Genomic DNA, 17,300 nt, shown 5'->3' with positions numbered 1-17,300 from the left:
GAGCATGACTCTAGTGGCCTTTGGAGGAACTGTAGTTCTTGGCACATCACACTGTTTTGTTTTGTTTTTCAGCAGCAGAGACTCAATGGACACATGAGCACGAACAAACCTTGAAACCAACACATGGGAAGCCTCAGCTGAATTTTTTTACAGAGCTTTGAAAACTAAGAGCTGTTTCAGAGGGACAGGAAGCTGGCCCAGAGATGGGTAAAAAGCCAGTGTGTAAGGCATTTTGTGGACACTGCCAGGAGGACTGTCATTCCCAAATGAGGTAAAATAGCCATAGTGGCGCCGCTCCAGCAAAACAGTGGACAACCAAGAGAGATAATCAAATGGTCCCCATAATTACTGTTTGTTTTTTATCACAATTTTTGGATGCATTTGTTCCAGTTAAAAATATATATTTTTTGGCAGTTGAATGTCACTCAAATCATTGAGGCACCATCTTTTAAGGCAGTAAGTAGTTTCCCTTTATTTAACTACATGTGGAAATGGAAAGCAGAGCTAAAGAGAATGTAGCTGCAAGTCAATGACCAGATCTCACCAGAAACTGATCATTTTTCCACAACCAGAAACTTACAGGGAAACTTGTACAACATTACAATTATCCGTATTAATTAAAACATAGACACATAACCATGACATATTTGTTTTTGCAGTCAGGACTGAGGAAAGCTATAAAAAGCAAAAGATAATACATCAACATTTGGTCTATTGGAGAGATCTGACTGGTGGAAGTGACTTCTGGAAGTGTGGAAGTGGTTAACAGGAGGCAGCATGCCTGAGTTTGTTTCTAAACAGAAGGCAAGCTCACAAACAGGCATCAGAATCATACACACTCTTCAGATAGCATGCCAGCATCACAGGCCCACAGAGAGAGAGAGAGATGGGAAAAAAATGAAGGCGAGGAGGAGGATGGAGGTCGAAGGCGGGGAGAAACAGGAGGAGGATAGGAAGGGGGATGGGAAAAAAGAGATGCAGAAGAGAAGGGAATGAAAGGGATGAAGCGACGAGAGGAATGCACCGCGTGCTGTGTTGAGCTTTCTGTTTCATTTGTGTGTTTTAATTTCTCATTCAGTCAAATCTGGATTAAATCACTGAGGGGGTTCGATGTTTCTCCCTACTCCTTTCACCCAATTATCCATCCATCTCTCCATTTTTTCCCTCTCCTTTTCCCACTCCCACAGTCCTCTGCATTATTCATGCGTTGGGTGTAACCTCATCAGTCAACATACCGACAAAACAACACACACACACACACACACACACTGCTAGTTCTGCCTCTCCCTCCCTCCCTCTCTTACATACACTCACAATCTCACACACAAATTATTCACATCCTATTCAGTCAGCAGCACACTTTAGACACACTGTAGATTTGTCAGTCACATGTCCACCTCCACTTTGTAGAGACCTGCAGCACTTTGACAGGAGACACCTGCCTGTCTCCTGTCAAAGTGCTGCAGGCACATATAAAAACACATATATAAAGCTAATACAATAACACAGCAGCTGATTTGACCCATCTGAAGTTGCCTCAAGGCAAGGAATTACTCCATCTACAGTATTGTTTGGTAGAAAAACGGTGATGGAGTGAACTATGGCTACTACTGTAGAAGCTGCTTTTATTGATGAAAATGAAAGGGATGCAGAGTCTGAAAGTTCAAAACCAACTGGCACCTTGTTAGCTGTGTGTAAGTACAATAAAACACAGCAGGATGCTATTGTTAAGAAATATATTGTAAATATTATTTATTTCATAAAATAAAGACTGTAAGATAAAGAGCTGTATGTCTGTGAAGGTTCTCAGTCATCCTGGTCATCGTAGTCTAAGGAGCTTGGAAAGAAAAGCGTCTGGACTTCTTTGAGTTGCTTGAAGACGTTTCACCTCCCATTCGAGAAGCTTCTTCAGTTCTAGGGTCAAATGGTGGAGAGTCCCAGATTTAAACCCAGTGGGTGTTTCCCCCCAAAGCGGGACAAAGGACCCCCTGATGATCCTCTACCTAATCACATGAGCCAAGGTGTGAAAGCGGGTGTGGGTCACAATCAGCCAGGGTTTCGGGTGAGCTCATTGTGAAACCTGGCCCCACCCTATCATGTGATTTCCTGAGGTCAGATGGCCCAAGATGTGAGTGGGCGTTAAGGCATCTGGGAAGGGATCTCAAAACTGGATTATAGATGGCAGACAGTTGGTGTCGTAAACCACCGCCTCTGTTCAAAGATGGTCGCTCACAGTGGACGTAAATAGCTTCTTTCACTCCTCTTTCAAACCATCTGTCCTCTCTGTCCAAAATGTGAACGTTGGCATCTAAAAAAGAGTCCATCCATGCCAAGATTTCTCTGAAACTACACCGAGGCACAGCTGTGCCATGAGCTAAATGCCAACATGCTCACAACTGTGCTACCATACTGAACATGTTAGAATCTGAACATCAGAAAATAGATAAACAATGTTCCACTGAGCGATGTAAGTTTGGCAGGGACAATGGTCAGGAAACAAAATATTTTAAAAAATGAGATTATGTTGGTACAGTTCATCACACTGGGAACATTAAGGATGGAAAACTAACCCTCGGATGTCTTACTTGAAGGCTGGACTATTGTAATTCTTCATTATCAGGATGTCCCAGTATTGTAGCCTGCAGCTGATACAAAACGTTGCAGTGTGACTACTCACAGGAGCTTGAAAGAAAGCTAACTCCTTTTGACTGGACACATTGAAAGTCCTTCATGACCTCATAGCACCAGAAAATTGCAGCAGAGCTCTTTACTCTTAGACTGCAGGCTTGCTTTGTAGCTCCAAGAGTTACCAAAAGTAAAACTGGAGGCAATGCCTGCAGCTCTCAGGGTGCTCTTCTGTGGAACCAACTCCAAATTTGGGTTTGGGAGGCAGACACCCTTTCTTTGAAGATTAAGATTAAAATGTTTCTTTTAGAGCTGAGTGCTGTTGCCATCTTGGTATTTTTAATTTGGATGTGATAAGTGAAGGATTGCTGAAGTGAAAATCAAAAATTAGTGGATAGCCTACTTTATCCTCGTTTTTTGTCCATAAAGGGAGTCACAACTTAAAAAATGTTTTTAGTGCATTTAGTAAAACTTGAAACTACGGGTGCTGAGGGCCTTGCATTACTTGCCACCTTTTTCCAGTCAAAGGATTCACCAATTGATTACTGATTTTAGGTTTGAGGTACAGCCCCACTCTGAGTCTGACTCTATCTGTCCCTTTCTCCTTGGAGAGAAAGAGTTGTTTTTGTAGGGGGGCTGTTATATATTTAAGATTTATAATCAGGATGAGTGATGACTGGTGTGAGTTGAATAAATGTAGCATACTTTATGGAATTCATCTTATTGTGAAATTAAAACTTAGGCTATACACAAAAAATTGGTGCCAATCCATCTAGGTGTTATCCTTCAGGATGCTTAGAGTAGACTATATCAACCTTAATGACGATGCATTCAGTAGTTTCCCATAACATTTCAGTCTGGGCTAAAGAAATGCAGCAAATATTTTTTAAACATTTACTAAATAATTCAGTTTTTTATAATAAATAAGAGTGTAAGTTTGCTTCTAGTTTCACTTAAGCTCAATTCTATAATAAAAGGGAGCAGAAAACTGGAAGGACTTTTCCCTTCTTTTCAATTATTTAGATCAAGAATAGTGAGGAAAAGCTCTGCAGCTGAGATTGCTCTGCTAGGCCTGTTTTTTTCTTCCTGATGATGTTTCTGATTGTACTAGACGTTAGTTTTGAGAGTCAGGTCAACATAAAAAGGTTTGTATACGTATGTATCCTGTATCAATACTCTCTCATCAGAACATTGAGGACAAAAGAGAAGCAGCACAAGGTCTCTGTGTGGTATTTCTGTAGCTAAACCTTTAGAACTGCAGTTCCTTATTTGAAGGAAATGTGTCAGCTTTAGAGTGCTTAAGGCAGCTAAGTGCCACGACCCCACAACCAACATCTATATCCCCTTCACTTAATGCTATTAGCAGAGGCTCCGTAGCTCATATACAGGTGCCAAAATGCTTTCCCTTATGAACAAGCACTTGGCAATGGTGGGGAGGAGGAACTCCCTTTTAACAGGAAGCTACCTCCAGCACAACCAAACTCAGCTGTTGTCGTTATGAGTTCAAAAGAATGGATTCAAAACCAGCAAGTCCTTTCATTTAGTAGTAAATCTAAGAAAATGAATTAAGAATTTTAGCTTTACCTCCAAATTCACAAGTTTTATTAATTAACGTCTAGTACCATCAGAAACATCATCAGGAAGAAAAAAAAAAAACAGGCCTAGCAGAGCAATCTCAGCTGCAGAGCTTTTCCTCACTATTCTTGATCTAAATAATTGAAAAGAAGGGAAAAGTCCTTCCAGTTTTCTGCTCCCTTTTATTATAGAATTGAGCTTAAGTGAAACTAGAAGCAAACTTACACTCTTATTTATTATAAAAAAACAGAATTATTTAGTAAATGTTTAACAATGTTTGCTGCATTTCTTTAGCCCAGACTGAAATGTTATGGGAAACTACTGAATGCATCGTCATTAAGGTTGATATAGTCTACTCTAGGCATCCTGAAGTGGCTGTAGCTCAGGTGGCAGAGCAGGTCAGCCACTAATCAGAAGGTCAGTGGTTCGATCCTAGGCAAGATACTAACCCCATATTTGCCTACTGGTAGTGGTCAGAGGGCCCGGTGGCGCCTGTGTCCGGCAGCCTCGCCTCTGTCTGTGCGCCCCAGGGTAGCTGTGGCTACAATGTAGCTTGCCATTGCCAGTGTGTGAATGGGTGAATGACTAATTGTAGTGTAAAGCGCTTTGGGGTCCTTAAGGACTAGAAAAGCGCTATACAAATGCAGGCCATTTAATTTTCTTCACTTCACTACCAGCATGCTGTATTTCTAAATTTAGTTCGGTCAATTAAAATAATTTATTAGACGTATGGCATGTCAGCAGTTGGAAATTGGACTAGGAAACAAGAGTGGGTTTTTTTTTCTAAATGAACCAACTAAGTGGTTTTAAAATTAAACTTTAATTTTATGTAATTATTTCACAAAGCAATTATTTATTCATATATTCAGTTATATTTTTGACTCGGCTGAAAACCTTTTACTGTCATTTGCCCGTTTTTAAAGCTTCGCAGAACAGAAAATTACACAAGGCTAAAAGTTCAAGACCACAGGCTCCGCTTCAACGAAACACTCCACTTCTGCCTTTCAACATTATTGTACTGTGTATTAATATTTTCATCATAAACCCACATTAAATCCTTATGAATAAGGCACGAATGCTGCACAAACCACCAAGAATACTCTCATACGTACACAGCGAGCCACATGGCATGTTTTACAACAGGGGTCTCAAACACGTGGCCCGGGGACCACTTCCAGCACACGTCAACCCTCCTTGTGACCTGTGTATTGACGTGAAGAAATATAAATGAAATGTGTTCACTTATGTCTGCATTTTATTTAGTTAAATACTAGAAAGTCTCAATTTGTTTATTTGGTAGTTCACTGAAAGGCTTCAGTTAGTTAAGAGTGAGAATAAAATGCATTCATGTTTGCGGTTTTGTCTTGTTATGCAATATTTGAATTTTTAAAAAAAACAAAACACTACATTTTTGGAAATATTTGTGGGTGTTTTTTTTTTTTTTTGTACTACTTGAACACTAAAGCGGCCCTCCAATGAGATGACAGTGCCAGCAGTTGCCCACAGCTCATTTAAGTTTGAGACCCCTGCTTTACAACCTTCATTTTTTCCCCCATTCATTCACACATCTACACTTCCTGTCACACTCTCACCACATCCATTCTCCTCATTCCATCTCTTCATCTTTCTTCCTTGTTCCCTTCCCTTTCTTGTCTCCCCATTCTTCTCCATCAATCCTCCACCTCTCTCTCCACTCTCCTCACCCTGTTCAGGCATTATTGTGCACAGACCAAAATGCCTCCCGCTCCCCCGTGATCCGCTTCACCTTAATCTTCATGAAGAAAAGAGAGGATGAACAGGATCAGGTAGCAAGGGTTTGGGGATGGAAGAAGACAATGGAGCATAGATGAAAGAGGAGAACACGAGAGGGGAAAAGGCACAGAGTAGAAAAGATGGGGAGGAGGAGTCGGATGGAAAGCAACTGAGAAAGCTCACCAGCGTGAAACAATTTCTTGAGCAGATCATTTAAAAATCTGCCCTAACAAGATTTTAACTGCAGGAAAAACTACATGTATGATTCTGCTCCCACAGGGTTGTGTTGGCTGGCTCAATGAAAGCCTGAAAGCTAAAGAGAGTAGCTCATTAAAGAGATATGATGAAATAGTCCTTTTATTTTGATTGTCTGCTTCAGCGCCTATCAGCTACCACACACACACACACACACACACACACACACACACACACACACACACACACACACACACACCTCATGGGAGAGGATGTTACTTATCTCCACCTGCTGGACAGAAAGCCAATTAAAATAGTTTTCTGGAACCACTTCTGACTCTGATAGTGCCATAAAGGCTTTCAGGAAAAATAGAAAACAAGATGAATAGTTCAAAGAATCCTGGATTTGAGGCATTTCAACACATTTTGCGTTATCCTTGTGGACTGCATGGTAGTTGCAGTCGTCACCGGGGAATCTGAAAAAGAGTTTAGCAACAAACATGAAGGCAGACCTTCTGCAAAGTTCTCTCTTACAGTTTCCCCCAGTGCTTGTAATACTTGGACGGGTGCATCTTTGCTGTTGTTCACAAAATTGGGGCCTTACTCTTTAAATCGAGTTTTGCCAAAGAGACCACAGAAAAGTATGACACCAAACAGGGCCCACAGTCCTTGGTGGGATCTGCCTGCGAACACAAAACATAACTGGCCAAGCTTTTGTCCTAACAAGCTGGCTCCATGTAGACTGACATCAACTCAACCTGTATCCATGACAACTGTCCCTAAAGTATCCAGCCTCCATGGCAATTGTCACCATAGTAACTTGAAAGAACACTTGAGGTGATGCCATGCTGACATGAGCCACAGCAGGACAATTTCTTTACTGCCAGGATAATTAAAAAGTTCAAAAAATTCCATGTAATGTATGTTTTGTGGACTTTACCCTCTGTTAGAAACCTACTTAAAAAAAACTAGCAACATCCCTATCATGTAGCTTCCTCTAAATTTGAACAAATGAATAAATAATTGTATGTAAGACACAAGAATATGCTGAACTGGACAATCAACTAATTTTGCTCCTCATGTTAAAAGTATTAATCATGCAAAGGGACTGTCTTGGACTCGTGAACTGTGCGTGCATTTCCAAGCAAATCTGCCAGGGACTAATGTGATATGTGAGCGTTTGCATTGTGATATATTTTAACAATAAATTTACTAAAGACAATTGTGTTACACTGAAAGAAATGGATAAAAAGAAATGGATTAACATCACTTGTGTAAGTCGGCTCATAAATGACTGCAGTCATCCTCTGATAATAGGATTATCATTTTGATTCGCTGTAGCAGAGAATATCTCCATTGTGTCTCTGTCACAATTTGTTTATTATTTCTCACAGGAGGACCCAGTATGCAGACAACAGGAAACAGCAGATGGATGGGAAAAAACAAACAAACAAACCAAGGAACTTTAAAAGGACTTAACAATAAAAGTGCTGTGCAGTGAGAGAAGAAAGCCCACTGAACTAATACGATCCAAAAATCAAACAGGAACGATCCAAAAAAAATTCAGGAGACAGCAGAAGAAAACCAACAACATGAGGGAGAGCAACAGGTGAACTCAGACACTAATGAGAGTGGGGAAAAGAACAACGGCGGGAAGTAAAAATGGGAAAAAGGAGCTAACCTTCAAAATAAAAAAAGCAAGTAACCTGAAAGGCAGACTGAGAATAAACTCACACAGACCAAAAGACAGAAGAAGACTGGAAAAAAAAACTTGAGAAAGCACAAAGAAAGAATAGCAAAAGATTTATAAAAGAAACCACCGATCATTAAAAAACCTGACAGTCCCACTAACTGGTGTCACACAGGCAGGTAAGAGATACTATGCCGAAGACTAGAGAGGCATGCTACAAAGGAAATTCAACATAGCAGGACTTCTTTGTGTTAGCTGGCTCGTCAAAACCTCAAAACTCCTTCAGAGAAGCCAGGCATGATCAGCTTTCTTTGTTAGCTCAGATTTTTCCGCTTCAAGCTCGGGGTACTCTCACATAAAACGAGGCGTTTGATGCGATTTGACTCTTCTTCTGCACAAAATGGATCAATTGAACTACGCCTGCTTTAATCAGAGACCTTATCAGAGGGACTGCTGATAGAGATTTATAAAGATTATGAAAAATCTAACAGTCAAATGCAGCACTGGTGCTGAAAGTCACAAGAGTAATGGTGCAGAGGACTCTTTATGTTGTGAATTTATGATCAGTTGATCGGAAAACCAAATTTAATTGTCTTAAGCTGTGTTTCTTTTACTGCTTGCTGCACTCTTGGTGCTCTCAGTGTGATTTGCACATTTGAGCTTTGCCACTTTAAACTATATAACTTAAACAATACAGGTGGCTAGTGTGTTCCCTTCTGGCACTTCCATAGTCTAAATCACTCTGTGTTGTTGCCAGATAAGTGTGAAATAAATTTTACTGACTGAATATTCTTGGTGATAAACAGCCTACAAATGTAACTGATCGATTTATGAGCAATTCAAACAAGTGAAAAAGAGACTTAGCAGTAATAGAATCAAGAACCACCAGCTCAACACATGCAGCGTTTGTGCTGCTGTAGCTTTTTAGCTGAGCTAAATAAGTTGCACATATAAAATGTATTACTTCAGAAAAAAAATGTATATGACACCAAATAAAATACGCAGTGAAAACACGGCAGATCGGGCCAATTTTAAACCATAACTGAACATAACATGCACCGGACCAGGTCACGTGTTAAACACAATCACCATGGTGATCAAACCTGGTGCAAGAACTACCTTCATAACACAGAAAATATGGATTTAAGGGTCCTACCATTAATCTAAAACAGGCACAAATATTTCTATTAATATTATATATGTAATTTAAGCTTTTTACAATGCATAAAAAAGTCCCTCAAATGTGTATGGAATGAACATTAACAGCTAGCATACAGAAAACATCATGCAGTTTAATCATCTTTTGAGCTGCTTGAGTTATCTTACCATCTACGGATAATTATGCCTTTTGAATAACTGCTCTTTTCTCCTTTGTGAATTAGCAGGGAAATTACCCTTAATACGTGGGCTGATTTGACGTGAGGTCAGAAGTGACTTCATTTTATAAATCAATACTAATTACTTTGTGATCAGCTCATTCACAGAAACTTGGCAGTCTCTTAAGACGGGCAGCAGTGACTGTTTCCATGACAGTCGTAGTGATGAAGTCTACATGTGACAAGTGAATGAAAATATCACGTCTGCATGAATTATCAATGATTTGCTTGTCCCTAAGGGAGAAAGACTGGGAGGATGAGTCTCACACACATGCACACACACACACAAGCACACATACACATGGGGTATCAGTTTATCCAGCTGTCATTTGCAGCTGTCGATACCAAACTTTTTCTCAGGGGACACATATTCAGGTGATTTATATCTTTGCGTAAAGAATATGGCCTATAAAATTATACAGATAATACACTGGGCACTGTAACGTGATTTAGCCTCCACTCTAATATTACTTATCTTATGCTCCATTGCAAAGACTTGAGAAGGCTTTTACACCACAGCAGAGCCAATACTGCCGGAGTATAAATTTCAGCTGAATAATCAGCTGAGATCCATTTTATTCTTACTGCGAACCGCCCTCAGGTGCCAAACAAGTGCTTTAAAGTACAGTGCAGCGGGTAAGTACAAAGCCTACCTCCGCACTTATTTTTTTCTCTGTGTCCATATTCATTGAGGTAGATTGAGAGCTAATCAATTCTCAGTGGGCTCTAAAAGGCCAAGACTCAGGCTACAGCCCTCTGCTCAAAGTAATATCACGCTCTGTCTTCTAGCCCTGCCCACTCCACCTCCTCACATCCGCATAGACTTACTCCAGGTTTCATGTGGCTGTTGGCTTTTTTATCTAAAGTAAAATTAAAAATAAAACAGTCTGCTGGGTGTTTGAATTACACTACAAGTGCAGGAGGAAATGAAGAAATCAACATCACTGGAGCTCTTTTTACAAGCTTCAGCTGAAACACGCTGTATATAGTATGCTGCTATCACTACCACACTTACAGGCTCTTATCCCTACTTGTGGGCTAGCACTCAGACAGTGCACTCAGACATTTACTGAGGACCTGATAAACTGCTGCTGAAACCAGAACTGACTTGGTATGAAGCCTTTAAAGTGTTGCTCAAATGATGTGAAGTGAAATCAGACTCGTGCAGGAGTTGGATAAAATTACATTTGACCTTTTTTTGAATGTTTGAGAATGCCAAAGACAAAACCAGTTCAAAGGTTTCCCTGTAAAGTTGCTGAAAGACAATCTTTTACAACTCTGGGTGTTAAAGAGTTTCCACTTATATTTTCAACCCTGCCTCACAAATATTGCATAAAAAATGAATGCCAAATTAGATTGCACAGTGTTAAAGCCTCATACGTTGTAAGATGCTGCAAAAGATGTTGGACACTTTGAATTTTATGCCATAGGAGGCTCAGAAAGTATTTTTCTCATGATAATGTCTGTAGATTCACAACTTCTAGCAGTTATTGAATGTAATTTAAAGGATTGTTGACACAAAAAATGAATGACAAATCTATGAGAATTTATCCAATTTCATTTGAGCAAATGAAAAAAAAACGGTACTCTGTTTAACAATAGCTACAATTCCTCACCTACTGTTGCTAAACCCTCAAATTAAAATTGACAGTCTGCACCTTAAGCCAGTGTTCATAATATACCTTATCCTGAAATATTATGACAAAAAAAGCTAAAAGAAAGAACAATGTTCAAAAATATGCAAATCTAATTCTACTGCACGTCCCACATGTCTGGTTCTAGAAAAATCCTTCTGGTTGGCTTGTTTGTTTCACACTGTGACAAAAATTATTAACACAACCTCACATTAGTTTGACAAAATAGAGCTGATTTTGAGAAAAACAAAGAGTGAACTGAGAGGCAGAGAAAACAGAGGGGGCTGCAACACAAAATATATAAATAAATGAACGTCTGACTGACAGCTGCAGCCTCCACATTGCTTTTAAACAACAAAACATTGGCCTTCAATTTCTATTTCTCTCTCTGCAGCAAAGCATGTGGTAGCTTTGCCATTAAAAAGACATGCACACACACACACACACTCAGAATGTCCATCAATTTTTAAGTTGTCAGCAGTGTCTGAGCTTCAGTTTGGCCACTCAACTCCTCGAGCTAGTCAACTCCCTACACAGCACTGCTGGAGCTTTACTACCCGCTAAAGGCAAACTAATGATATCAGAGAGAGAATAGACTGAAAGTGTATACATGTATGTGTCTGCATGCAGTACAGTGGAGAGGAGAGTTGACTTGAGGTTGAGAAGAAGAGCAAACACAAGCGATACAGCAATAAAGCATGAGACAGACTCCACTGATTGATTAAACAATGGCTGCACATTAGAGAGAAACTAGCCTGTGGGAAGAAGGGAAACATGTGTGTGTGTGTGTGTGTGTGTTCGGGGTTGCTGAATGGCCCGCAGCTGAAAGAAAGATAAAGACTGCTGGTGGATAGAGATATAAACTCTCTCACACACACATGCTAATGCATGCACACACACACACACACACACGAGCAGAACCCACGGACATGGATGAGACTGGAGCTTTGGAGCAGCTGCTATATATAGTGCATGGGTGAATCTGGGATAATGCATTACTGTTCTCTAGCTGCCATGCAGACACACACACACTCAAAGATGCACACAATCTAAACCGGTTGACTGCGAAACCAGTGGCTCTATACGAGAAGAACTTGACATACCATTATTTTGACACAACACACACATACACACACGCAGAATAAAGCATGCAGAACACTTTAAACAAACAAATACACACACATCGACACTCAATCAATCAATACTCAATATGCACTGCCTTACATTTAAATGGTCATGTGAAAACACACAGCTTCCACCCTTGGAAAAAGCGCACTTATTAGTGTAGACAGTTTTTCAGGCACAGGAGACTTGTGTGTTCATCTTCTGATATCTGTCAGCCATTGTCTGCTACAACACAACCCAAGGAACCTCCAGCTGCTGCACTCAGGTTTCAAATTCTATAATTGCAAGAACACACTGCTTGGCAATACTGTAAGATGAGGCCGGGTTGTAAGTCTGCACTTAACACATTTAATGACCCATGTGATTGTTGTTTGCACGAGTCATATCAACTTTGTACTCGTCACAGATTTTGGGAAACAAATTTATTTTAATCCAGACTTGATCTGTTCCAGAGGTAAGTAAAACTCATTTAAAAATCATATATTAACTTATAATTTAACTATAATAATAATTAAGCAGTGGAGCCTTTTTCACAGTTACACAGCATTTTTCATTTATTTGTTCGCATAGGATTAATAGTTGTCACTTGTTTATCAATTTTACACTGTTTTTTTATTTACCTTCCCACAAGGCTAAAGCCTTTCATGGGCTTCATGTCACAGGAAAACACAAACACTGTGGTTTTGTACTCTTGCTGTGATTTAGTGACATTAAATAAACATTTGAACATTCATTCAAAAAGTTCTTTCAGTTCAACTTGCATGTTGTCACTGCAATCACTGCAATATTGTCACTACCCACCATCCAGCTCTCTTTTTGACACTGACACACACACACGCACACACACACACACACACACACACACACACACACCTCTTACCCGTTTGGTGAAGTCCATGGCTTTGAGGATGGAAAGGTTGAGCGTTTCCAGAGAAGCCAGAACTCCCTCATAATCTCCCATGTGCTTAGCAAAGTAGTCTGTTTTACACACACACACATAAATGCACACACAGCTTGTAGAGTCATAAAATAATTTGCAGTGGTTAGCCCAAAGTAGCTGATTTAATATCCTATATTTAAAAAAAATATTTTGCATTTCAACAGGCAAGTATTTTTAATAATGGATAAGAGAGGAAATGAGGGCAGTGGCAGGGAAGTAAGTGCGTGTGTGAGTGTGTGTCAGCAGTCTACTTACCGCAGAGTTCCTTAGTGTCAACATTACTATCACAGCATAGCAAAGGAGCAGAAGAAGGAAAGAAAGGAAAGGGAGATAGGAAGAAAGGAAAAGAATGGAGAAGAGCAGGGTCAGAAACAGAGGAAAGTTGTTTTGCATGCAGTCACACATACAAAAAGAGCTTGGCAAGCAGAGAGTGATCTAACAAGACTGTGGCAGGAGTCTGAATCAATCCACCGCCATCATTCACGCTCCGTTCGCTGCGTGGGGACTCATTTGGCAATGAATTCTTCACTGCTTCAAAGAAGACTTTCGCTGTTGACTGACCAGGAGAGAAGTGGGGTGGGACAGAAAAAGGATGGAAGAAAGGTGGAAATGAAGGAAGAAGGACGATCCATCCAAAAGATGGATGAGATGCAAGTGATGATAGATGAACTGTGGCTTAGTGGAGGAGATAGGCAGAAACACTCCATCTGTCCATCTCTTCGTTGTGATAATTAATCACTGATCAGTAAGTCCACAAACATAATGAGAAAGGAAGTGTTAAAAACAGTCAAAAAAATGTAATTTGAATATTTCAAACAGCATACGTTCTGTTGATCCTTGTTCAGCAGCCTCAATAAAATAAAGCAGAGCCTATTAAATAAGTATTTGCACACAGTGTTTCTGCCAGGATGAATCCTGATCCTTCGCTGTGACAGATGGGCTTTAATAATGACAACCAAAAATCTGGTTTTAACCAACAATAAATGCATTTTCATGTTTGCCCACAGCATATGCAGCTTAAACAGAATTTAGGGATGTCTGTGTACTGAGTGTTATAAAGTTGTTCCAACATTTTTGCTGGTTAAAACGAAACGATAGATTGTTTACTATCCAAATGCTAGTTCCAGATGCAGGGTGTGTTTTCAAAGAGAGAGTAAACCAGTAATTATGTTGTTCTCCGCAAGTGATGCAGCCGCCTATTGAGTTAGCAATGAATTTCACTGTACTTGAGATTCCAGTTTGTTTTTAGATTTTACAGCATCCACTGAAGACGTGAAGACAATAAAACACGCTGATATGAGGCTGTGCATATTAAAGGTTAACTCCATCAACTGTACAAGTTCAGTTTTATTAAGAGGTGTTCTGGTCTAATAGTTTAAAACCTGTATCAAAAGGTTTTTAGGACATCTGCACCAACTTTGGCTATTCCCTTTTAGGGATGTTTAGGGGATATTGGCCTATAAAAGACTTGTTAGTACTTATTTTAACTGAACATTAACATGCAGAAAATTATGCTTTTGGTCATTTGGATTTGTCATGACACTGTTTGTCAAGCAGAGCTTCCTCCAGTTTCCAATACGTGACTAAGTAACTTCCTAGTTTGTGAAATAAATTGCTGAAAATAGAATGAAAACAAAGAAAAATACTAAATTTAATACAGCATGCTTTGTGTTTGAGACCATCCAAGATGTTTGTAAAACGCACTATAATTCTGTTACTTAGCGCTAATTAAAAGTAGTCATCCAATCTTAGCTGATAAATTAAGACTCCACTTACTCTTTTCCAAATTTGGTAACATCTGACACCAAATAAACAGCATGGTGGTGGCTGAAACAGTAAAGCTTTGATTATACTCTGCTGTGGACACGGACCACGATAGTCGAGTAGTTATTCCTGTTATACTTCTTTGAAGGGTGATTGAAGTCCCCGGCTTGGGGCACATGTGCAGTTGATGCACCAAAAATTGGCAGGATGTCCACCCTCGCACTCACCATCTGATGATGAAACTGTACTGCATGTGGGAAATATATGTTTTTGTTATAATGATCAGAGTAACTCCAGATTTCTTCATGTGCTTTTGAACAAACCGAATAACTCAATTACTCTGATGCGCAGGTGAGTGTCTCCCTGCATTTTGTGCAATTATGTTCTAAAAAAAGATTGCGGGAGTTTTCGTTCTGCCTCGTCGGTTCACGGGGAAAAAGCATGTGAAACTGACTGAGACTTGTGCAGGGAAGATTTGAAGCCTGAAAGGGCAGGAGAAGGGGAATGAGTGACAGATGGAGAGGATGAAGAGAGAGAGCGTTGATGAGTTGAGTGATAGAAGGATGAAAGCTTGAAGAGCATGACAGAAAGCTCAGAAAACAGCCTGATAGTGAAGAAGGATGAAGAGAAATGGGAAGAGACCAAAAGAGTGACAGAGGAAGACGAACGGCTGGAGGAAGAACAACGCTCAGTCTCTCATTTGCATCCATCAACATCTTGCTTCACGCCGGAAATGCTTATAAAGACCCCTTTTATTCGAACCAATCAATAACCCTATCTGCTGTCACATGACGATGCTAAGGCCTGGCATGCAACCACCAAATCTACTTAACCCTAATGAGTAGAGCATTTTCTGAGTGCATTCTCTGCAGCAAGTAAGATTGATAAAGTGAGCTCATATCCAAGTGGCAATATTACTGACGTCAAAGAGACGGTGGGCTGTTGCTTGGACCACTTATTGCGCTGATGTAAAAAAACCTGAGCCAGGGTGGAGGATTTATATATTAAACCTAATTCAATTCTACAAAAACGATAAAGGTCAGCTTTTGTTCTGCCTGGTTTCATTTTATTTGAGGGCCTGGAGGAGGGAGGTTGTGTAAATTAACAGAGCTAGACTTCTGATTACTCAGATCCCACTGTGTCAGCATACTTCTTCTGAGCTGACTGGCTGATTATGAAGGGTCAATAAATTGATTCAATGAGAATCAAAATAAAACATCTTGGGAGTAGCTGTAAAGAGGTAAATGTCTAGAGGAGCGAGGGGAATAGAAGGACAAAGATGTAAAAACAGGTAACAATGACTTTCCTCTGTTTTTATGCTTCTTTCATCATTTTCTCGCTCGCTGCTTCCCCTTCATGTCTGCTCCTGTTTCATTTTCTCTTTTATTATTTTGGCATTTTTATATTTAAAAGTGTCATTTAATGCAAAGGGCTCTGGTCCAAAAGGGTCTGCGTAAAAGGAGCTTTGAAAGGTGGATGTGACATTTCCTCACTGCAGGGTAAATTATATACATCCTACCTAAGCATGCACACACAGCCACATATGCACACATAAGAAAAAGCAGAACTGATGCGGTGCAGCAGGAATCTCATGGACTTTCATTATTGATGGCGCGGTGGGATCAAAAACAAAAAACATGGCCAAGCGAGCACGAAAACACGCACACACATGTAAATTTACTGTATTCATTTTTATTTCATGCCGCTATGGATGCACGGCGCATGCTGCAGGCAAACACGCACACGAACAGCCGTGCAATAATGGTGCTGACCTGGTGTTATCAGAGTCAATGGTGTGAAATAGCTTCTCCAGCTCCTCTTCATTCAGCGTGCCATCTGAGAAGAATGCTTGGAACTCATCCAGAGACAGCTTCCCGTCATCTGCAGGAAGTACAAGACCATCAAAGCTATGAGGACATTTATTTGTAATTGCAAAAAAAGGTGTTAAATAATATTAAGAGGACGTGTCAGATTAAATAAGCATATAAACTGCAGCCTGTCTGCTGCTCCCTAAAGTGACATTACAGGTCATTACTGCAACCTGCTACAGCTCTGAACTACAATACTGCATAATAATACCTTCATCCCACTTGATCTCTTTTATAACCAACATTTGTTCCTGATGGCATCTGGAGAGTTTAAATAGTTCCAAGTTCATCCATCCATCCATTCGCTTCCGCTTATCCTTTTCAGGGTCGCGGGGGGCGCTGGAGCCTATCCCAGCTGTCATAGGGCAAGAGGCAGGGTACACCCTGGACAGGTCGCCAGTCTGTCGCAGGGCCAACACACAGGGACAGACAACCATTCGCACTCACATTCATTCGCACATTCACGCCTAGTGGCAATTTGGATTTTCCAATTAACCTATCCCCACAAGCTGCATGTCTTTGGACGGTGGGAGGAAGCCAGAGTACCCGGAGAGAACCCACACAAACACGGGGAGAACATGCAAACTCCACACAGAAAGACCCCGGCCTGATGGTGGAATTGAACTCAGGACCTTCTTGCTGTGCGGCAACAGTGCTAACCACCGTGCCACCGTGCTGCCCTAGTTCCAAGTTATACGGATTAAATTTTAGTGACATTGTTTTTTTTGTCCTGGGTTTGACATGTTGCAGCACTGG

General features: G+C 40.4%; 1 protein-coding gene across 2 annotated transcripts in view; it reads right to left on the bottom strand.

The window, feature by feature from the left end:
• Positions 1 to 17,300, bottom strand: part of necab2 (N-terminal EF-hand calcium binding protein 2) — a 136,412-nt gene that overhangs the window by 81,012 nt on the left and 38,100 nt on the right. For both annotated transcript variants that reach the window (XM_006797408.3, XM_006797407.3), the window contains exons 3-5: positions 16,449 to 16,557; positions 13,168 to 13,193; positions 12,853 to 12,950 (exon numbers count right to left, since the gene is read on the bottom strand). In XM_006797408.3, coding sequence (XP_006797471.1) covers positions 12,853 to 12,950; positions 13,168 to 13,193; positions 16,449 to 16,557 — 233 coding nt within the window. The remainder of the gene's footprint in view (positions 1 to 12,852; positions 12,951 to 13,167; positions 13,194 to 16,448; positions 16,558 to 17,300) is intronic.

The sequence above is a fragment of the Neolamprologus brichardi genome, chromosome 7 (assembly GCF_056152115.1).
Source record: "Neolamprologus brichardi isolate AB-2024 chromosome 7, ASM5615211v1, whole genome shotgun sequence".
In the NCBI taxonomy this organism is placed as follows: domain Eukaryota; kingdom Metazoa; phylum Chordata; class Actinopteri; order Cichliformes; family Cichlidae; genus Neolamprologus; species Neolamprologus brichardi.
The sequence above is the reverse complement of the archived record's forward strand: the minus strand, read 5'-3'. Positions and strand labels throughout refer to the sequence as shown.